Here is a 24,850-nt window from a genome sequence, read left to right on the forward strand (position 1 = left end):
TATCTTTTTTAATTTCTACAAGTATAAAAAATCAATGAGCGTTCCAAAATTAAATTTCGAATTGTGTTGCGTTAAAAATACGCGCCTAAAATTATTATTTTTTTTTTTATAAATGTCATATTTGTTGTCAGCCTGTCAGATGTCTGATGTCATGCACACTGGTAGGTACGTCTTATCTCCAGTGCGCTATGGGTATCCGTTGATTAGGGCTTAAGATAAGCGTGGCAAGCGGTTAAACGTTGCATAAAACAAAAGGACTTTTCTTCCAGCATGACGATAGCCATACCGGAATTACAAGGTTATGTATTTTTATTTTTTATCTGTGTTTGACATTCAATACTGTTAGTGTACAAAATGTACAGTTTTATAATAGCGTATAAAAATTATAATCTTTTAGTTATTATTATATTAAATAAACTAGTGGGTAGCACGCGAAAGTTCGTGTTTACTGAATAGATTTTTACAAGTTTCGAAAGCTATGACAGGTTTTGTTGTGATTTAATTTTATTCCAAACTAACGTTTGTTTGCTTTTGTTTTTTTATTATTATTTTTCAGCCACAGCGCTGCGCTTCAGCCAGTAATATTTTTTTCATAAAATAATATTAATAATATTTATAAAGTAACAATTTAGGTACATTATAAACAAGTATCCTCTTTTTCATTTCAAGAGTCGAGATGGCCCAGTGGTTAGAACGCGTGCTTCTTAACCGATGTTTGCTGGTTCAAACCCAGGCAAGCACCGCTGTTTCATGTGCTTAATTTGTATTTATAATTCATCTCGTGCTCAGCGGTGAAGGAAAACATCATGAGGAAACCTGCCTGTGACAAATTTCATAGAAATTGAGCCACATGTGTATTCCACCAACCCGCATTGGAACAGCGTGGTGGTATATGTTCCAAACTTTCTCCTCAAAAGGAGAGGAGGCCTTTAGCCCAGCAGTGGGAATTTACAGGCTGTTGTTGTTATATTCATCCTCTTTTCTGGAGCTCTTCAAAATGAGATCATAACTGATATTCTATGTGTAGATAACGTCCCAAAATCACTGGGACAAAAATTGCCTTATCTTAATAATAACGTTACTTCTATATTCAATTTAAATACAGAAAAATTCAAATACAGGTCGTTAATAATTTAAAATGGGATCTTTATTATAATGTCGATGAAGAAAACAAACATTTTGAATAATTAAACAGGTCTTATACTATACTCATCGCACCCGCAGCTTTGCTCGCGTTTGAGTTCTTCGTATGAAAGGTAGCTTACTATTTTAAAAAAAAATCGTTTTGCTATCTTTTTTATGCCAGGAACTGAAGCGATCGCGATTAGAAATACAGTTCACTGCTTTCGCCGTGAAAGGGACAGTTATCAGACAGGCTTAATAATAAAAATAAATGACCGCCCCTAAATATGCTACAATAATACGCAATCTTTAGAGCTGTACAAATAGGTTTATTCCTAAAAACCAATTTATACACACAGGTACATTATTGGCACCATTTATTATTATCGATTATTTATTAATTTCATTATTATTATCAAGTTTGGTTTTAATCTAATCTCTATCAATATTATAAATAACTAGTGACTCGCCCCGGCTACGCACGGGTGCAATGCTGATACAAAATATACTACAGAATGTCTGACTGAGTTTTTTAAAAACCACTACTAATGTTCTATCTCCTAGGGTTTTTTTTTAAATTTTTTTTTTAAGGAGTTTGGTCACATAGTGATCATGTCACTCCTGTAGGAGCTAAAATTATTACTATACGAGTTATATAATTAGTTTTCTACACTTTAAACCTATTATTACAAGTTTGTACAGCATTCTTGCTTTTTCGGTCCCCTTAAAGGCAAGAATGCTGTTCCAGACCCCTACATTTAGAGGATTTACATCATAATTGATCTCCTAGGGTTTGTAATGTAAATGTAAAAAGTTGTGCTTATTTACAACATCATAGAAACTAAATTATCAGTGTTTCTTTACTATATCGTCCATGTATTATTATACACAAAAACCTTCCTCTTGAATCAATCTATCTATTAGAAAAACTGTATTAAAATCCGTTGTGTAATTTTAAAGATATAAGCACGCATAGGGACTGACAGCGATAAGCGACTATGTTTTGTACTATGTAATGATGATAATATATCATTATCTGTATAGATCTGTATATCTGTCTGTTATAAGCCACTGCACCGATGTTGATAAAAATCGGTGCAAAATTGGATTGAACTTTACTTTACTTTTTTTACCTTAAAATACCGTTATATTGTCGATGGCGGTTAATATACAGGGTTTCAAAATTCGTCAAAAATGCAACTTTCTTTTGATGTAAAATCTAAAAAACGTAATAACTCCAAAATGGTACATTTTTGCATCATACATATAGGGATTAAAATTATTGCAAATAGTAAACTATCAACTCCTAATGGATATAAGTCGAATTACCAATAATTCTGTATAAGTTATTAAAGAATTTCTGGCAGGAACTATTCCACACGGCTATGCTGAGGGTATAGTACAGTGTAGTATAATAAATTCAACTACCCGCCCTGCCTTCGCATGTGTGCAACGCTAATAATAAATAGGTATACTACAGAATGTCTTTATATACAACGTGCAGAGCCTTTTTGTCATTAGACAATACAAACCGCTATGTACCTTAATTTTAAAAATGTAATGTTTAGAAGTAGATTAATGCTGCATTGCTTAATTTCGCTCAGTAGATAAGTTATTATTTCTCGCAAAAATTAAAGGATAGAAAATGATTTTTGTGGGTTATCCGTTAAAGATAGACATATACCATAGATATATTTTTTGTAAAACTTTTTTAGGTTTCCAATACATACTGTAGTTCATTATTTTGATCTATCTCGTAGAGTTTACCCGGTGTTGTTAAGATACACATTAGAAACCTCTAAAATGACCAGTGTGTTCTGTACTATTTGATGTGTATTTTACATATATACCTTCCTCTTAAACCACTACATCTATTACCAGTCGCATCAAAATCGGTTGCGTAGTTTTAAAGATCTAACCATACACAGGAACAGTCAAACACCGAGAAACGACTTTGTTTTACACTATGTAGTGAAGTAGTTTCCTGAGCGAACAATAATAAAAACAGTAAATATTTTATTTAAGAAAAAATAAGTCAATGCAGAAAATAATTATGGTGAATAATAATGTTATGTATAAATCAATATATAATTGCATTTATAATCAATTAATTAAAATCGGTAGCAAGGAAGGGTTTGAGTGTGTGCACACACACACAAGCTTTGCTAGCATAAGGATACAAGATCGTCTGTCTCGGTTTCAGACATCACTAAGTACTATATTGACGTGTTCCGGTATGAATGGAGTCAGTTAGTCAGTGTGCGCAAACTCAAGTGAGACTTACAAAGGATATGCTTAACATGCGTTCGTATGCGTGTTACTGCCGTTCGTCGTATTTAAAGTTAGAATCTATTCGTTTGAACCACACAAGGACGATGGGTGTGTCGTGTTCCGTACATAAATGATCCGTACATATATTTCCGATTCCGTACATATATCAAAAGATATCCATAGATCAAAACTTACCATATAACACCTACATTTTAATCTTTGATTATTTATTTATTATATGTTGTCAATATTATGTTCCACCTAAAGAAATACCTCCAAAGATAATGTCAGATAAAGATATGAAAAGAGGCGGAAGAGGAGGAAGGAGATGTGTTTACGTTTTTCATATATTCTAACGCCAAGCAGCTTTCCAGAAGTGTTAATATTAAGGTGTGCCAATGTATCTATGGGTATAAAAACATAACATGTCAGTTCCCCATGGTTGGTAGCACATTGGTTATCTAAGAAATTGCTGAAAATAGTGCGCCAATATGTATTGGGCATGGTGATCAAATAACACCAAGTGGATAGTCTACCTACTGACGAAATAAAAAGAGATTCAAAAATCTTGTTGCTATATTTTTTTAATCACATAAAATATTCTTGATCAGGATAGGTAGGTGTTAAGGTAAACGTTCTACCAGTTCAGAAAGTAGATTCCACCAAATGTGTATGAAGAGTTATACAAGTGAAAACTTCAGAATGTTTTCATCTTTTGGCCTAGAAATTAAAATGAAGTAAAGTTGTACAAATCGAAGCAGGAACGGCCTCTTGACTGAATAACCCTTGCATTAGCTATACTTACATTGTTCAGTTAGATTTTTTTAAGGTTAGATTTCGTTAATGCGTTTTTTAAAAATAAATAAAAATGATATAACTCTTATCGGATGTTCTCGATTGGATAATGTTTCTATGGAATTGGTACATTATTTTTATTATTCACTAGCGACCAACCCCGCACGGGTGTAATGCTGATACTAAATATACTATAGAATGTCTTCAGAAAGTCTACCATCGTGGCTTTATTAAAGATCTTTGTAAGGTGTACAACACTGAACTGTAGGATTCAGCCAGAGTTTGCAATGTACATAAGCGCAAAAATGTCTTAATTTACGACATAAATTCAGCAACCTGTAAAATAATTAGTATCTACTATATTGTGCATGTATTATACATATAAACCTTCCCCTTGATTCTATCTGTCTATTGAAGAAAATCGCACCAAAATCTGTTGTGTAATTTAAATGATCTAAGCATACATAAACACAGTCAGCGTTAAGCGAATTTGTTTTATACTATGTAATGATGATGCTCAATGTCACTTATAGGCCCCACATCCTTAGTTTCCTCCTTTATAATATAGTTAGGTTGGCTAACGTACAAATAAAGACGGCCCTCTCGTCGTAATTTAATTATTCCTTTCATCGCCAAAGCGTCACCAACCTTGGGAACCTAGAAGAAATATTTCATGTATGTAGTTACACTGGCTCACTCACTCTTTAAATCGGAACAATATTGAGTATTACTGTTTGGCGGTAGAATATTATGAATGTATGGTATCTACCCTGACGCATTTACACAAAGGATTACCATCATATTAGTGCGTTTGTACACATAGACAAACACGGGAGATGATGCTTTATTAAAAAAAAAAGACTATTTAATAATCATAATTGCAATTTATATACCTAATATAATATGCAAGTATTTAGGTAACAAGACCCTACAAGATAAAAACAATAAAAGTTCAATTTTAACTACGATTTCTCAATCTAAAATTCGCAGTATATTTTAAGTCACAGAAAACGCCACAGCGAAATGCCACTTTAAACCACCCATTTAAATACGCATGCGCGAATATTTTGACATCGTGTTCTGGACCCAGCTTCTATCAGTACCTTTGTAGCTTTCGATTAATCACCTGTGCGTGGGTTAGCTCCGGTACAGCTCAATCAAAATAGTGCTTTAACACAATAACATTAAGGTAAATAAAAAGTAAGCTAAGTTCTTAATCATATTACGTATTGTTTCTGTTAAGCGAGGTTATTTGTATACTATAAGTAGGGATTTATATTACAACGATCCAGTGTACCTAATTGTTCATTAAAATTTATTGCACTTGATGAAAACTGAAGCGTCTCAAGATTTACCTGACATCGAATTTATTTTTGTTAAAATATATCTTTTTTATGTCTTCTTATAAATGTAGAATTAAGTATAATTTATAAACACAAAGATAATTACTATTTATATAAAGGGCAAATTAATAATATAAATGACAATGAAAAACTACTTGAATTAAAGAGGAGCTGTGTCCTGTGGTTATACATATCAATTTAAATTAAATTTTCGTGATTTAAGTTAATGTTTATCGTAAGGGTTGAAACATGGAATCACATACATACATAAATTGAACTATTTTAATTTGCGGACCCCCTCAGGGTAAAATCTTTTTATATACATATGTTTGTAAAAATAATATAAAACAACAAGTACAGTACAGTGCATAAGTCTGAGAGATACAATAATAAGAATGTTGCATTAACAAAATTTAATAAAAATAAGTGGATAATATTTTTGTTTAAGAGGGTTCCCATTTTCATATTTTATATTATTATCAACGATTTACATAAAAAATACCATATTTTTTTATGTAAATCGTATTTAGAAGCGAGAATCGACTTAGAAGCGTGTACAGGAGGCCTTATCGCTATAGGAACTTACCTGCCAACCTTTATGGCCGGAACTTAAATATGAATTAAATAAATGGGATTATCTTATAGCTTTTAAAAAAATACTGGCTACCGCGAAACGTATGGCATTTGCGAACATCCAGATTGATGGTTATAAAAAAAATATATAATAAAAAAACAGTTATATACTATACTTAACTCTGCAAAAGGGATAAAGAGAGCTGGGAAGAAGATATGACATAATAGTCATTTTTACCCCCAAGCTATTTAACTATACTAAACTTTTACTTAATTCGCAAATAAACTTAATTCATAAAAACGAAAAAAATTCAAAAAAAGAAAAATATAATGTAACATATTGTTATGGAGTCGGGATCGTCATTTGGGTGTGTGACCACCTCTGGGTGTCGGTTTGTGCTTAGCATTAACTTTAAAAAGATGACAATATTTTAACATCCTTAAAATACTAATTATCAAGTCAATTTATTACCCCTTTAAACCCCTTACCTCTTCAACTGATGCATTATATACGATCTGACCAACTACATATGCGTAGAATTTCAGCTTAATCCAGTGTGTGAAGCTGGTTTCGAATTAAGTTGCAACTTCCAAGCCAAATATTGAAAACTGAAGTTAAATAATAACTCGTAGTAAACTAACACGGTTATAAAATTAGTAATGCAGTATTTTATTAAAATTATGCAATAACATTTTATAACGTGAATGATAATTTTGATAATAATGTTAAATATTATTAATAATTCTATTACAATATAATTTACAATGATATGAATTTATATAGTATATTGTATCTATTTAATCTTTGTCGTAATGTTATTGCGTAATGATAAATATACGAATAAGGAGATGACACGATAAAGGATATTCTTTATGTTATTTTTGCACACTATTATTTATTTATTATATACAGGGATGAGCTGAGATGGTCCAGTAGTTACAAAGCGTGCATCGTAACCGAAGATTGCGGGTTCAAACCCAGGCAAACACCACTATATATGTGCTTAATATGTGTTTATAATTCATCTCGTGCCTGGCGGTGAAGGAAAACATCGTGAGGAAACCTGTATGTGTCTAATTTCATCGAAATTCTGTCACATGTGCATTCCACTAACCCGCACTAGAATAGCGTGGTGGAATATATTCCAAACCCTTTCCTTAATGGGAGAGAAGGCCTTAGCCCAGCAGTGGGAAATTTACAGGCTGTTACTTTTTTTTACTTTATACAGGAATATCACGTATATAGACTACTCCAATGGAAGTGGGAAAAATATTTGAATTACGTATTTAATTCAGCTGTATTGTTACTACTAAGAATTAATGATTAACATTTCTTTATTAATAATACAACAATATTACACTTATCACTTATTTTCAGTTTAATTTCACTTGCAAAATTCCGATAACAGTTTTTCGACGTTTAAATCACAATTTTTTCGCACTTTCATAGTGAATATCATAGATTAATGAAACGATCAATGATATCGCGCTAAATTTATGTCAAATGTTTTTTATTTGCTTTGTCTTTTCTTGTGGTTGGAATAGAGTAAAGACTACCTTTTATATATTATGGAATAGGTTGTCGGACGAGCGTATAGGCCACCTGATGGTAAGTGGTCACCACACCCATAGACAATGACGCTGTGAGAAATATTAACTATTCTCTATAAGATGCTATGTCCCTTGTGCCTGTAGTTACACTGGCTCACTCACCCTTCAAACCGGAACACAACAATACTGCGTAATGTTGTTTAGCGGTAGAATATCTATGATGAGTGGGTGGTATCTATCCAGGCGGGCTTGCGCGAAGCCCTACCACCAAGTAAATATTAATATAAATCTTTTTTATTACATACTAGTGTCGCTTGCAGTTTTAATTGCGTTTTAGAGGCCGGTAGTCAGGTGTAAGGTATAAAGAAGGGTGCAAGCTCGCTTCATAACCAATTTCATCAAAATCGGTTCAGTAGTTTGGCCGTACAAGCGTAACGTACATACAGATAGACAAAGTTACTTTCGCATTTATATTTTTGGTATTGATTGTATCTCCTGTACGAGCCATTTATCGAGGATATGTTTTTTTATGTGGTTTCGCTTCGTCATTTGCGAATTTAATTACATTGCATTAATTGCACGATACATTAATTAAATCGAATTTTAATTTTATTTCATACTGTTATCATATTTTATAATTATAATTATTTTGCGTTTCTGTAATGACTGTTTTTCAGACACCTCGCCCTGCAGAGTAGCCAAAATATTAATACTGAAGGGCTATTCTGTAACAAGAAACTCGAATCTCACCGCAGATCACGGGTTTAAAGTGCCAGAATGTTCAATGTGACAATTACATATATATTTAATATATAGAGTCATTAGAAGGAAGAAGATTAACGAAAGAAGGATTTTGTATATAATACTCCATGTTTTATATACAAAATCCTTCTTCTCGAATACAGTAAAAAAACAAGGAAAAATCTGTAGCATATTTAGCATTGCATCCGTGCGAAGCCAGGGCGGGTCGCTAGTTGACTATAAAAATTAGAAAATATACCTATAAAAATGATGTATCACTTTAAATCAGTTGTCAAAATTTCACGAATGAGATACGAAATGTTTTTTATACAGAATCGCACTGCAGATTAGAAACTCATTCTTAATCTACTTGAATAATTCATATACTACTTTCTGTTACTTGGTGGTAGGGGTTTGTGCAAGCCCGTCTGGGCAGGTACCACCCACTCTACAGATATTCTACCGCCAAACAACAGTTCTCAGTATTGTTGTGTTCCGTTTTGAAGAATGACTGAGCCAGTGTAACTACAGGCACAAGGGACATAACATCTTAGTTCCCAAGGTTGGTGGCGCATTGACGATGTAAGGAGTCGTTAATATTTCTTACAGCGTCATTGTCTATGGGTAATGGTGACCACTTACCATCAGGTGGACCATATGCTCGTCCGCCAACCTATACCATAAAAAAACTACAGCAAATGAAAGAGGCCTTCGTTTCAATATACATAGAACTACATAAAATACCAATGGTACTCGGTCGGGTAAACTCGCAATTGTCAGTAGGATTCTCTTTAACTTGGTCTTCTCACCGTACCCATATAAATTTCCAACATGAAGTTGTTCCATTCAATTGTGTTAAATGACTTAATCACGGAACGCAAAATCTCGGCTTATTTAGCTGATGAATACGCCCCTATACCGTCAATTATGATACTAATGTATCGTTTATTCTATTGTGTCGCGAGAGTTGTTAAAGTACAGCGTAATAAGCGTGGGAGAGCTCGCACTGAGCATACTAAGCCCTAACGTGTTCACTTGGGGCTCATAATGTTGTCTAATAGTAATTATTATTACTGTATATGCCTTCATACAACTCTATTATATATTAAATCAATTTAAGTAAATTTTTAAAATTGGAAGCAACATTTTTAAAAGGTTGATTTATTATCTGTCAGATATTCGAAAGAACATAGATGCTTAATTGGCCTGAAACCTTTAAATCCCTTACCTCTTTAACTGATACATTATATACGAACTGATAACCCCAACTACATATGTTATAGATAAATCTTTTTGAAAAACAATTGAATAACAATTGAATAACAGTTATAATTATTGTTATATTTGGAGTCGGTGTCAGCCAATAAAACCCTACAGTATATCTATCAAAAAACAATACGAGAATACTTTAACAAATATGTTTTTTACAAATTACCTTTTACACAATAATATACTGGATCAATCAAGGGGCTCGTATCGCTTCTTTCTTTTGATTGTTGGGGCAAGGGCACCGTGGCTGACACCGGCTCCAAATATGCCAATAACTATAACTACATGATATAATCGTTAATCGACTTTTAAGTAGTCTAATATTTTTCATTTCATTTAACTTAGGAAGACTCTAAAAAATATGTTGAATACGCAATTATTTATTTTACTTTTTCGTGCATATTCATTTGTTTTAAAATAGTGTTTTGTTTGAAGTCGGTTTTTCTTTTTGTTAAAATTTTTTATTATTAAAAACGGGATATTTGATGGTTCTCGATATTTCGACATTATGTACGAATTACATTAGAAGTGTTTGACGTTTGCTGGATGATATGCACACTTCTAATGCCTTCAATATCTACCCGCAAACTGTCTCGTGAACAAGACATTCATAAACAATATAGAAATATCCAGCTCCATCAAATAAAAATAAGAAACATGGTATATATCCCGTATTAATAACTGTAATAATTGAATTTAAATACCATAAATTGTTTGTTAAATTAAGAAAAATGTATCGCTGAATGAAATGGATTGTTTCTGATTAAGGTAACTGTTACGCGGGCGTCGAGACGCCTGCTGCAAAACGGCACGTCAACACACAAAAATATTCTCCGCGGTGAACAACTTCTTTGCTGATTCACCATTGGTGAATCAGTTGAAGGGCATCATGGTAAGTCTTCAGTATTTATAGATGGCTTTGTGTTTGGTCTATGGACTAACAGCCTTATCCAACCCCCTAATGCCTGTTAGAAAAAAAAATTATATAAATGGTATGGTTACGCTACTGGTTGCTTATAAGTTGAGAAAAGAAAATGTGTTTAGGATCTTCCTTTTATAAATTTTAATTAAGAACTTGATTTAAATTAGGAATATAATTCAAATTAAGAATTCTGATGTTTTTCTAAAGGTTGTTTGATGGCAAATATTCATAAAAATCGCTACTAACCTTGGCAATCCTGGAATCTCTATTGTAACATTCACAGTGATTGTCAAGTTAAATTATATTCCCTGAACCCTTTGTTTGATTTGTTCTTGGTTCTTGGTTCTTAACTGGAAAATAAAATAGTTTCAAATCTCTAAATTAAAAAAATCATCATAGTTTAAAGTATTCAAAATTATAAAAAAGTTAGATTCTACAATACATGATTGATTTGGAATAATTCTAACACAGTCATAAAAAAGTATAACATACTAGTAGTTTTAGGGTGTTGGTTGTCATGTGTCAGGGAAAAATGACCTTTATTGGAGTTCAAGTTTGCTTCATACCAAATTTCATCACATTCGGTTCAGCGGTTTGGTCGTGAAAGACCGACAGACGGACAGAGGAGTTACATTCACATTTATAATATTAATATAAAATATAGATTCTTTATATTAATTCGTAAACATTATTTTAATATTTTAAAGTGCATTGCGACATTCGAGTTTATTGTAAAACATTTCAAAGAAAATGGCCTCCGTTATAACAATACAAAAGATTCTTTTATATTCTGTATTTTGCCCGCGTAGACTCGACAAACGAGCAATACGGAGCCCGGCCCGCCGGACGAGAGCCGGCCAGACAATAGGGGGACCCCGACAGTGAACTTCGCTGTTAGCCCTTCGGAGAGGTAAGTCATACTTAAAAACTCTACAATAAGTTGTATTATTAATTTATAATTACTGATTAACTATACAAAATAGAAACCAAAACAGGTTTATTGAATGAATTTAAGAATTGCAGCAAATGAGAAGTATGAAAATACATATATTTTTATTTCCATTTTCATTTTGCAAAACAAACAACAAAAGCAAGAATAATTATACGAAATAAGGAATTGAAAAAGTTGGTTAAATGCATATGCAATCAAAATAGACTATATTTAACTATGTTTTACAAGTTAAATTGGTGCGACATTTTACAAAACTATACTTCGAAACTTTACCAAAAAATAACACAAAAATAAACATGTCTGAACGTACCCTTTATATTCTAAACAATTTTTAACACCGATGAATTTCATCAATCAAAAAGAAATAACTAAATTGTTTCAATAATCCAAAACATATGATAAAATGTTATTATATTCATTAAAGAATTTAGAACCCTATATTTTTAAAACCGGTTATAAATGCCCAAAAAACTAAGAATTCCGTCGAAAAAAATTGCTCAAATTTAGACAATATTTAATTCATACTGATAATGTTACTACAAATTATTCGTTTACGTTAAAAATATTAAAAGCGGAACCATGAGCTACCCGGATTACGAATAAAATATTCAGTTAATCCTGAACATACATTTATCATGATGATAAATTAATGGGTTTAGAAAGCCAGTAACGACCAGTGTTGATGAGAAAGTTTGTACTTTCCGCCCAAAACATCTGAAAGTATCTGATATTCATTGTTTTGTTCTTAATTATCCGTCTTTATCAACAACTTTTGCTTTTTCCTTTATATATCAAAATCTTAAAATATGTGTTTACAAGTATATATAAAATAATAAATCCAGGCATATATATTGATATAAAAATGACTGAATGACGATCAATACACACCGGAACAAAAGCTTGCTTCGCGATCACGCATAATAAAATCCCCAAGGGGGGATTATTGTAGCCCTGTCTCGAACGGATGCGTTCTAACAAAGCACACAGCGCTTGCATGGCGTTATGCAACGTGCATGCAATTCTATCGAGACTGACGTAAGAAATGTTGATAAAAAAAATACATAATTGTAGTATAGGTAGTCTATTTCAATCGAAGACCTTAGATTTATGTATTCAATGCAATTTGCCAATAGTAGGAGGAGGGCGTTATGCCATTTGTATAAATTACTTGCAATTAAAATGTTATCGTAATAAAAAACTCGTCTTACTTTTTTTTAGATTTTTTTAAAGAATTTTTCTTATAACTAATAAATTCGCATAACTTTTTTTTTAGTTTGATCCGAGATGGCCCAGTGGTTAGAACGCGTGCATCTTAACCGATGATTGCGGGTTGAAACTCAGGAAAGCTGAAATATTCATGTGCTTAATTTGTGTTTTAATTCATCTCGTGCTCGGCGGTGAAAGAGAACATCGTGAGGAAAACTGCTTGTGTCATAGAAATTCTGCCACATATGTATTCCAACAACACACATTGGAACAGCGTGTTGGAATATGTTCGAACCTTGAATTAATGTTCCGCAAAGGGAGATGAGGCCTTAGCCAAGCTGTGGGAAATTTACAGACTAATCAAATTTTTTTTTAATTTGTTCACCCTGTAAATTTCCCACTCTATTCAAGTGGGCTTTTACAAGCACTTTTGAATCGTCATTTAACAATCAAGTGAAGCTACCACAAGTACGGAAAGTAGATTTTTCAGCATTTAAAAAATAAAATCATATTAGCTAAATACAATTATATATGTATGTAATGTATCCTGCCTGGACGTTGTTGTTGTTACTTTATAAGTAATTGGTATTAGAAAATTATTATAGTAAATATATTTAGTTGGATTACTACTGTCTATAAAAATCTGTCAGTATTTATTTTCAGTTTTCAACCGACTTCCAAAAGGAGGAGGTTATCAATTCGTCTGTATTTTTTTTTATTTTATACGATCACAGATCTAATTCATCATCGTCATCTTTAGCTTGTCTTTGTTCTATATATTTAGAGTCGTCGCGTGTAACAACGCTTGAAAACAAACAAGTGTGTCAGGCTAAAATAAAAATTCGGGTTTAACCTGCATTATTGGAAATCTGAACAGAATGTGTTTATGGATTTTATAAATCGGGAACGACAAAACGAACTGTCTATAAACTATTTGGCCCTATTAAGAGTGTACCTGGGTCGATTTTTGATTGTTCTCAGGGCGTCACGGTAGCATGCGTAAGCGATCCCGTGGCGCCCGCTGAACGACGGAAAGGGTACCGCTGGTTTTTTAGTGGGTAAACCCGGTGGACCTGGGCGCACTCGGCGTCCAGGAAATCGGGGAGTACCACCACCCCCCCCACTTTCCATCACGTGGGGGAAGCGCGTAAAGCGTTTTTCCAGCGAGAAAAAAAAGGGTCGATTTTTGATCACTTGGTTTCATGATTCAACGATAGCTGTACCCTGAAGATATTTTATACTCTCGTATTTTCTATATTATATGTCGTCTTACCCGTGCGAAATTTATAAAATTTTATAACATATAAACCTTTACACTCTTTTTACCTCTTTGAGAGGTGTTATAAAAAAAGTAGCCTTATTATTTCTCCGAGACTCAGTGCCGGCGTTAGAGGGATTGACACGTTAGGCAAGAATATTTTGGCGCCCACTCGGTTCACTTAAGGAAATCAAAATCGGGTGTTAATATTTTTATGAACCCTGAACCAGTGTGTAACGAGTAGGCCAAGAACGATCTCAGTGGCGTGCAATTGGAGAGGCCTATGTCCAGCAGTGGACGGAAATGGGCTGATGGATTGGATTGGATGGAGCCAATGTGAACGTGTATAAAGATTTCAGTGACCCAGAGGCTAGCGACGTGGACGTAGAAAGTAATTTTTTTTAAATATTTTTTATTATTTGGCGCCCTGGGTCGTCGCCCCATCGCGTCCCTCCCTAACGCCGGCACTGCCGGGACTATCAACATATGAAATTTCATCTAAATCTTTCTAGCTATTAAAAAAGTTTTAACCATCGTGTATATATATTTAAAATTTTTATAAATAAAAAAAACCGCCTTCAAAAATGAACTAAAAAGAAAAAAATAATCAGTTACATCCATATCCAATTTACGATTTTTTAATCACCTCTCAAAGTCGGTGCCAACATTGCTAAAATAGGTACATAATACATACATACAAAAACTAAATCTATTTATTGTATAGATGACACCATTAGACAAACCTTACTATGGATACAAGTTAAATGATTTCAATATAGGAATTTATTTACTTTGTTGGCACCGACTTCAAAAGGTGATTAAAAAATCGTAAATTGGATATGGATGTAACTGATTATTTTTTTCTTTTTAGTTCATTTTTGAAGGCGGTTTTTTTTTATTTATAAAAATTTATTTACTGCTTTTCAGTGTTGTTTTGTTATTTATAATTACAATTGGTAGTGTTTGTCATTCACTTTATTATACTCAGTACATTTCGGCTTTCGACTCTAAACATAACTCAACGCCGTTTCAATACGATGTGGACTGCAACTCAAATTAAGCGTTACCTAAGTTACAATAGCCTAATGTTAACTGCTCATCGCCAATTAGACAATACCATTTTTCCCGATGCAATGCTGTTAATCATTGAGGAGTTCTCCTGGTAGTCCACCATCAGCTAGACTTCATCATAGGCATGTTTACTAACATCAATTGCTTGACGACTATCTTAAAGAAATAGAACTAAACCCGTAAAATAGTTACTTACTAATAGGTTATGATTACCAGTTGTGGTCTTCATCATCAGTTCCACTTCATCAAATGTCACTTTTCGTGAGCATATGACCAAGGCACTTTGAATAAAACCGAAATCACTATAGGTGTGCCTATAAAATTTTGAGGAGTTCCCTCGATTTCTCCAGGATCCCATCATCAGATCCTGATCTCCTGACAATGGGACCACCTGTAAGACATGCCCTTTCAAAAAAAAAATAATTGCAAAATCGGCCCAGCCATCTTCGAGTAATTCGGTAACATACATAAAAAATAAAAAAAAAAGGCCCCGACGAATTGAGAACCTCCTCCTTTTTTTGAAGTCGGTTAAAAATGTGATATTTCACAACTAATAATGTAGCTTTCAACTTTACATTTATTATATTCTATTTTATTTATGTTTAGAAAGTACAGCGTGGTTACGGAAAACATCGTGAGGAAACTTGCCTGTTCGGGAATTGTGTGTGCATTGTGAAACGAATTGGAGCAGAGGAATAAAATTAAAATCTCCTTCAAGAAAGATTTCTTAGCCTCGCAGTGGGATGTATAGGATGTTGACGCTAAATTATATTTATTTAAAGAAATATGTTTTAGTTCATTTTTATAATGTTGCGCAAGTATTGTAGACAATCTATTCTGTCGTCAAATGAATGAGTATGACACCCCAGTGACACACAAAAGAAATCCTCTTTGTCTGAAGTTTGTGACATTTTATTCATGCGAAGTTTGTGCCATAAAAGAAATTGGATCAGGGGATAGACATACCGCTAGTCGCGCGACGACGGAATTTTAATTTGCTTAAACCTTTTACTGCGATAAAGCAAGAATTAAAGCGACTTCTGTCCTCATACTATAGTTTTGATGGTATAAGGATATATAGGGATGATTTATACGATATAGTCCAGTTAAAAGCAACGTCAATAAACAAATACCGTAATAAATACGCTAAATAAACTACTTTTGTAATAATGTATTGACATTTTTAAAGTCAGTGTATTGACATTTTCGTAAAATAGGGTACTTTATGCCTCATTCACGTTTTTTTCGTAAGAATTATATGTTATTAATTAACAGCAGCCTTTCTGTGAGAATGTAATTCGTATCTTACATTTAAAATCGTGATATCTTGACAACTGTTCTTCAGCGACGCGCCATTGCAATCGAATCAAATTAATTTTATTCAAGTAAACTTGATAAACGAGAGAATTGAAATACGACCACCGTTTTGAACAACAGCCTCCAGCGAGAGAACGGCTAAACTCGCATTGCTGTTTTTAAATAAAGAGATTTACAATGCCATTTTTTGCAATATTTTTTTTTTATTTAAATATGATGAGATATGTCCTCTGATAAAACCGGAACCCAGGTATTTTTTTGTGATACGTGTATCCTAGAAATTTTATAATTATTCTAGAAAATTTCACATATCAGATCCTGGCATTTTATTCTCGTGTTGTGCGGTGAGATTCCAGTTCGTTTTTACAGAATAGCCCTACAGGAAAAAGAATGAACCAAAAAAACCGTGAACAGAATGCCATTTAAATATTATCTAACAGGATTATTCTTGGTCCTTATTGGCCACCGAACCTATTCATCTACTTTCATTATATCGTAAAATGAGTTTGTACATAAAAAGAAATAAGCATCAAGTTAAGACAAATACCATTTAAGTAACATTGTACATATCTAATATGCACATAAACGCCGCTGGTGAATCGCAATTAACTTCACGTCGTGTTTGACAAATGACTCTTCGTTTAGCGCAGGCAATGTTTGCTTCAAGTAAAATGTTTTGACAAAGTGAGACACTAAGATTTACTGAATTAGTTGATTAATAATTGTTACATTATTCTCATTACATACCATAATTATAAACAGGGCCGTATTTAGAGGGGGGCAACTGGGGCAACTGCCCTGGGGCCTCCACATGAGGGGGCCACGTCAGTTTTCAACGAGTTAACAAATACCGAGATATAGTAATGTTACTAATACAATACCAAATTATAATAATGTTACTCATTTAAATAAAACTAATTATAACGGATGAATCGCGTATATTAATTATTTTTAAACATCCCGACGTTTCGAGCACTTTGCAGTGTTCGTGGTCACGGGTAGACTAAGATGACATTTGTCTATTTGAAGAACAAAGGAAATATTATTAACAACTACCGCCAACGATTTCTCAATTGATGTCTTGAGTAACGTTGCACCGGTTGCACGCAGAAGGCACTAACTGTATCTTTAGGTCTTGCAGTCTGTTGGATTTGGGATTTTAAATTTTTAATAAGTGGATCCCAGGTGTTAGAGAGTCTCCAACCATCTTCTCTATTGAAGTTCGGATGTTTTTGAATTTCAATAGCCTCGCGTATCATTCTAGGAATGAATCTGTGTTCTCTAGCGAGGATCTGTGGTTTATCAAATCGGATAAAATGGTTAGGTTTATCCAGAGCATGTTCACAGACTGCAGACTTTGAAGAACGCCTATTTTTGACATCTCCTATATGTTCCTTGACCCTGGTACCGATGCTTCTCTTTGTTTGGCCTATGTAAGATAAACCACACTCACATTCGAGTTTATATACTCCTGCAGTTTGTAAAGGGATATTACTCTTGATAGGTCTCAAGAACTGGCTCACTTTCTTATGAGGCTTGTAAACGGTTTTAATCGAAGCTCGCTTCAAGATGTTGCCAATCCTGTCTGTAACTCCTTTCACATATGGTAGATATGCAGGTTGTCGCTCAACTGTGGGTGGCTTGGTACGGCTTCTGCAATAATGTTACTACTTAATATTTTAAAAGTTACCGATAAAAGTAAATAAATCATAGCTGACTGATTGAAATAATAAAAACCTAATTAATTCATAATAATATGATTATTACGGTATTCACGCTTCTGTTTGTCTAGGGCCCCCACTGCTTTGTGGCCCGGGGGCCTCCAGGCTCCAGACCTTTAAATCCGACTCTGATTATAAACGTTTAATTAACAGTTTGCAATTCAAGTAGCTTAGCTGTATCACAGTATCTTGGACAAATGTATTTTTCCAGCGCTTTAAAGAACTTCTTAAGTTTTGCAGACCCTTTTGTTTGAAATAAACTATCAATGCGAAAATTATACCTTTTTATAATTTTTACAAACATAAATTGCCCAGTTGTATATTGTAATTTATAAGAATACCGTTTTGCATGCACAAGGGACATAACATTTTAGATCTTAAAAGGCTAGATGGATGCCGCATTGACAATACAGAGGATGGTTAATATTTTTAACAGTGCTAATGTCTATAGACCGGGAGATGATAGTGAAAAAATATTTGGTCATTTGTACCAGTATGGCGGTTCTTCAGGGGTCTAATTACGTAAAGGCAAAAAGGAAAATGATGGTCATAGCGCTCGCACCGGCGGCCCAATCGCGTGGGCTTTAATCGAACGCGTCGGAAGAATAACGAGTGTCGAACGATTATCTATCTATAAGACCCGTCGTCTATTTGCCAATTCCATATATTAAATATCAATTGATAAATAAAAATAATTGAGAGGACAAAATCAATTTCAACTGATTTAGAGATTTATTTTCAGATTTCCGTTCCGAAATTACTTCCAAGTATAACCACATGTTTGAAGTATACTCGTAAATATAAAACTTTAGAGGTCTCGCATACATTACTTCGCGAGTTAATATTTGTTGAAAATGAGAACAGTAAATATTTTAGTAATGAAAATGTTACCTTAGTAATGTTAATGTATGTTAATTACCAAAAACATTGTTTATTTTTTAATTTAAGCAGACCGTTAGCTACTTCCCACCATCCATAGACATAGGTGATTTTTTTATGTTATAGGTTGGCGGACGAGCATATGGGCCACCTGATGGTAAGTGGTCACCATCACCCATAGACAATGACGCTGTAACAAATATTAACTATTCCTTACATCGTCACTGTGCCACCAGCCTTGGGAACTAAGATGTTATGTCCCTGTGCCTGTAGTTACACTGGCTCACACACCCTTCAAACCGGAACACAACAATACTGAGTACTGTTATTTGGCGGTAGAATAACTGATGAGTGGGTGGTACCTACCCAGACGGGCTTGCACATTGCCCTATCACCAAGTAAAATAAAAAAAAAGCGATAGAAACAATTACGATCCCCTACTTCACCAATGTGCCACCAACATTGGGAACTATCCAATTAGTGAGATAACGCTTATGTCATAATACGCTCGACATTTCTCTCTATACTCTATAATCTTGAAATAAGTTGAAAATAATCAGGTCTAACGTTCTTAAAAGTAGGTATAAATTATTGTACGGTGGAATATGCATAGAAGTAAAGAAGCTTTGTAATCTCAGTGTAACCGCTGAACCGTATCAGCTCGGTATTATGTAGATTAAAATAATCTAGACTATCTCCGGCTCCTAAGCAGCGCCTCCACGTTCGTTGATTGAACGCCTGTAGCGCGGAAATTAGTAAATTTCACAGTTCGTTGAGCTACGTTTAAAGTACTGCACAGATAAATATTCTTTCATATAAATGAAACGATGCTGAATATTTCTGTTCATATTCAATATATGTAAATAGTAAATATGACAAAAATGGAATGGCTGATTTTTTTCGACGGTTCTCAGGTCAATGTATCCTCATTTCCGAACCAGTAGTAGTGTTTAATTTGACTATCAATAAGTGTCATTCGATATTGACTAAGGCAATTTGGGTTTGAGTTTGAATACATAAACATTGTACATTGTGTTTTAATTTTCCTTGATGTTTCCATAGGGAAAACTTTTTACTCTCTTTTTATAAAACCGGATACGGAAGTGTGGCATGTGAGACCGTTAAGTTTATATCGAGAATTACTGCATTACAATTATATAAAACTTTTTCATTTCATTCATTGCAGATATTCCATTGTTTTAATTTTTACCTATTATGTAGGTAACATCGATATTCATCCATGGTACAAGAGTAGTAGCATGTTTATTTAAAAATAACTTGAATATATTTGGATCAAGTTGATGAAAACTTTAGCTTAATTTTCATTTAATTCAATTCCAGCCAGCTATCTGAGCGTTCCATCAGCCCGACACAGCGACAGGTCGCCTTCCTGAAGCCGGCTGCCAACACCGCGCTCGACAGGAAAGCTTCCTTAGTCGACGAAAATACCGGCATCACGCGCACTCAAATGAAAGGTAAAATCTTAAAATGATAAAAGTTAATTAATTATCCGAATACACAATTGCTTATCTTAATTATTGTAACTTACTTAATCGTTATTGACTATGTTATTGTCCTATAGATAAACCTACTATTATATATTATAAATGCAAAAGTTTGTGAGGATGTATGTATGGTTTTTACGCTTTCACGAAAAAACTATTAGACAGATTTGATTTGATATAAAACTTTATAGTAATATAGGCTATACATCAAAATAACACATAGGCTCCATTTATAATGGTTTTATGTAATTTGGTCATAATATACACGATACATATAAAGTACCCGTGCGAATACGGGGCGAGTCGCTTGTTTTTTTATATACAACAGTAACTAGTAAAAGTAGACACTGTAGTGACACTCACTCACTCACTCACTTATTTATTTATTTATAATGGCACACTGTATACATATCATTACAGGATTGTGTCCCAATTCGATATTACAGCACTTTAAAAAAAACTAATTTAAAATATCTATCCATGTTATAATATAAAGTATTATATTACAGTTATTATATTACAGTTTAGTAAAACTGTATATAATATATTCCAAGCAACAATTACTGTGACTTCACTCATAATTAATTCATATAACGACACTGCTGTTTTCAATAAAGCCAGTACCGCAGCCAGATTCGTCTTATTATTGTAATTGAAAACAATTATTAATAAGCTATAATTAAACATCTATATTAAAATATCTTACCTGGATTAAAATTACAGTTTTCTATATGTTGTTATATGTTAGTTATCTGTTAAATTTCACGGTAAAATAGTCTTTTTATATGTTTTTATTGCATACAGCTTCAATTACCGCAAAGCATTATAAATGCATATTACGAATCCTATGTGAAGCGTGACGTGCATTACCCAGACTGCGTGTTCATAGTTTACCACTAATCTAGGCTTTAAGTTATTTTGAAACGCTTTTGTATAATATTGTTGATAAACGGACAGATGGACTATTATGTTAAATCATATAAAACCACCCACTGATCAGATGGTCTAACGCCAAACATCAGTAATCAGTATTGTTTTATTCCGGTTTGAAGGGTGAGTAATCCAGTGTAACAGGCTAAAGGGACATAACATCTTAATACCCAAGATAGCGCATTGGCGATGCAAGGAATAAAATATTACACTAACTTATTTTACTGAAATAAATTATTATTTATCTCAACGTGTGCGTTTTGAAATTTTGATTTTTAAATTATAAATACCCTCGTAATTCTTTTTTGACGCTACCAAATGTGGTTATATTGAATAATTTGTGGTTATATGGAATAATTTGATTCGTTTGCGTATATAATTTTAACTAATCACTGGCTTGTGGTACTTATCCAAACGGAATCCAAACAAAGCTCTCAGACCAAATGCTGATGTTACTTAATGAACACTAATATATGTGTTGCTCAATCAAAACTACTGACGGTGTTACTTGATAAGGACAGAATATTTTTCGGCAACCAAAATATTGTCTGTAAAATATACCAACCAACAAACATACAGATGAGATTTTCTAAATTAAGTGTATATTTAATTAATATATAAGGATGTACATTATTTATATGTCAATAGTAAATGATATTTTATCAACATTATTTGTAATGAATTGCCAGAATTCCGTGAAGCGTTCCGCCTCTTCGACAAAGATGGCGACGGTACCATCACCAAGGAAGAACTGGGTCGTGTTATGCGCAGTCTCGGCCAGTTCGCGAGGGTCGAGGAGTTACATGACATGCTGCAAGAGGTTGATAGCGACGGTAAGGTTAAAACAGCCTCATCAGACAAAAATTTGGTGTTAATTTACTGACTGTAAGGATTTATCACAACTAGATAAAGCATATTGTTCTTCGCTTCTAACTTTTAGGTAATACACAAGATTATCTTAAATTTAGAAGCTCGCACGATGTGAATAGTATATTATATTTTATTTAATAGAAGCTGTGCCCACGACCATGTACGCGTTTGAATTTAACAAAACAGAAATATTATTGTAGCCTAAGTTACTTCCTATTCTTCCTATATCAGTTATCTGCCAGTGAAAGTACCGTCAAAATCGGTCCAGCCGTTCCAGAGATTAGCCGGAATAAAAAGACAGACAGACAGACCGACAAAAATAGTAAAAAATGTTTTTTTGGTATATGTACCGTGTATAAATACACATGCATTGAGCAAAAAAGGGCTATTTTAATATTACAAACAGACACCCCAATTTTATTATATGTATAGATCTAAGTTCATTTGAGAAAGTCTTGTAAGAGCCTACTTGAATAAAGTATGTTCAGATGACAATCCTACGCAAAGCTATTCAAATATTTGCACAGGTAATGTATATTATACCTAAATTAAAACGAATACACTTCTTGATCAGGTGATGGGAATGTAAGTTTCGAGGAATTCGTCAATATCCTATCGAAGTCCATGTCTGGAGCCGGTGGGGGGAGCAGCTCTGCTGAGCAGGAGGAGAGGGAGCTGCGAGACGCCTTCAGGGTGTTCGATAAACACAACCGGGGGTACATTTGTGCTTCCGACCTCAGAGCCGTGTTGCAGTGTCTCGGAGAAGACCTCTCAGAGGAAGAGAGTAAGAAATTATACTAATTAAGATTTATTAGTTAATCTATAAAGATTTCTAACCCTTATCAATGTTCCATCCATACCTTTTCTCTCGATATACAGCTATTTAGTCATAGAAACGAAAAAAAACAATACAAACTGAAATTAAATCGAAAGAGACTTGGTATACAGAAAAATATGACATATCCTTCAAATAAAATAATTGCATTATAAATATGACTTAAAGGCGCTGCTTACGAAAACTGCTTATAAAATTTAGTCTATTTACAAATGCCTACTACCAATTCACTAAAACACCCTCTGAAATTTTCACTTTAAATGAATGGTTTTAATGTTATACCAGACATTTCTTTATTTGGTTTTGAATTAGGATAAACACTAAAGAAGCAAACATCTTCGATTATTATTGTATGGAGTGTTCTTCTTTATTATCTGTGATCGAAGGTGACCTGTTAATAGTTACGAATGTTTATCAAAAATCTACAATAATATTGATGTATCTTTTACACGTACTTAAGATAAAATCATCACAAATGTATTTTGGTACTTAAATTACTTTTATCTTTCAGTTGAAGATATGATAAAGGAAGTGGATTCCGATGGTGACGGGCGCATTGATTTTTTGGGTATGTTAAGTATTTGTCAAACGATATGTCTGTTGTAATCAGGCCCGTCTAAACCCAGGGTGCAGGGCGTGCGAAAAACTCGGTTGCTGCATGTGAGAGGTACCTTGCCGATACCCTAAATTCTGAACACCAGAAGATTTCTTCAAAATCTTTGGAAGGGAAGGGGGTTATGGGAGTTCTTGATAGCACTGCTTACGCCCGGGTGTTTGTTACTTTTAAGACTGGTCTGGTTGTATTACAATAATTTATTAGCTCTTGCTTTACTTCCCAAAAAATACTTGGTTTTTGTAATCGTATGTTTGTTGGGAACAAAACCTTACATATATGGGCTAAAGCGACTTACACACGTGACAGGTAACCTCATCGTGTCTGCCAATCTTAAAAAAGTATACTTCTTTATTGCAGAGTCTTAGAATTATGTGAATTAGTAGTTATTAATATTTGGCTAAAGTATCATTGTTCTCCATTGCAATGAAGTTTTTTTTTTAATTTTAATACACTTATACTAAGAAAGTTTTAGAAATTATTTTCATTGACATTGTGGAACATTCGAACATAATATATTATTGTATCAATTACAGAATTCGTCCGAGCACTCGGCGAACCAGAAGACGCTTGTGATGACGAAGACGACGAGGATCTGAACGAAGGAACGGACATACTCCTAGCGAGACCGGTGGCTGCTAATTAATCCATATCCTATTTTGTCCTAAGCTTATGATTAGATTAATTAACAACTGATGGTATTAATAAAGTAATGCCAACATTAGTTGTGACGTGGTTGTGACGACAACCTTAGGCCGATTGATCAGCATGTCTGCTATGGAATAATCTTTATGAACTATAACTTTCTTACATTTAAATTGAACGCCAGTCTTCTAGTTGTAGCTGGTTTACATTGGGTAAGACTATCGGATCGGACTCAGCGCCAATTCCACAAACAATTTATAGTTATCGCAATCGAATCGAAACAAAATCGGTTGCGACCATTTCATTAGTTATTTCGATTCGAAGTTGGATCGAAATCCACTACATATCAAAACCAAGTTTTTTAGTAGAATTATCCCCTGTTTATGTTATTGTTATGCAGATGCATGTGTTCTAACCATTTCGCCACATCGACTGTTTAGTAATGACTAGACATCGGATTA

General features: G+C 33.7%; 1 protein-coding gene across 1 annotated transcript; it reads left to right on the top strand.

Annotated features, from left to right (window-relative positions):
* Positions 1 to 5,299: 5,299 nt before the first annotated feature.
* Positions 5,300 to 24,570, top strand: LOC124533011 (neo-calmodulin). The gene is made up of 8 exons (XM_047108172.1): positions 5,300 to 5,377; positions 10,434 to 10,557; positions 11,397 to 11,497; positions 20,333 to 20,466; positions 22,116 to 22,259; positions 22,871 to 23,080; positions 23,643 to 23,699; positions 24,281 to 24,570. The coding sequence occupies exons 2-8, from the start codon at positions 10,555 to 10,557 to the stop codon at positions 24,388 to 24,390; spliced, it is 759 nt and encodes a 252-aa protein (XP_046964128.1). The 5' UTR covers positions 5,300 to 5,377; positions 10,434 to 10,554; the 3' UTR covers positions 24,391 to 24,570.
* The last annotated feature ends 280 nt before the right edge of the window (positions 24,571 to 24,850 follow it).

The sequence above is a fragment of the Vanessa cardui genome, chromosome 10 (assembly GCF_905220365.1).
Source record: "Vanessa cardui chromosome 10, ilVanCard2.1, whole genome shotgun sequence".
In the NCBI taxonomy this organism is placed as follows: domain Eukaryota; kingdom Metazoa; phylum Arthropoda; class Insecta; order Lepidoptera; family Nymphalidae; genus Vanessa; species Vanessa cardui.

Bases quoted from the DNA above. Each gene is read 5' to 3' on its own strand.
- LOC124533011 (XM_047108172.1), top strand. The intron at 22,260-22,870 runs GTAAGGTTAAAA...CTTCTTGATCAG, and splicing joins GCAAGAGGTTGATAGCGACG to GTGATGGGAATGTAAGTTTC. The intron at 23,081-23,642 runs GTAAGAAATTAT...TTTATCTTTCAG, and splicing joins AGACCTCTCAGAGGAAGAGA to TTGAAGATATGATAAAGGAA.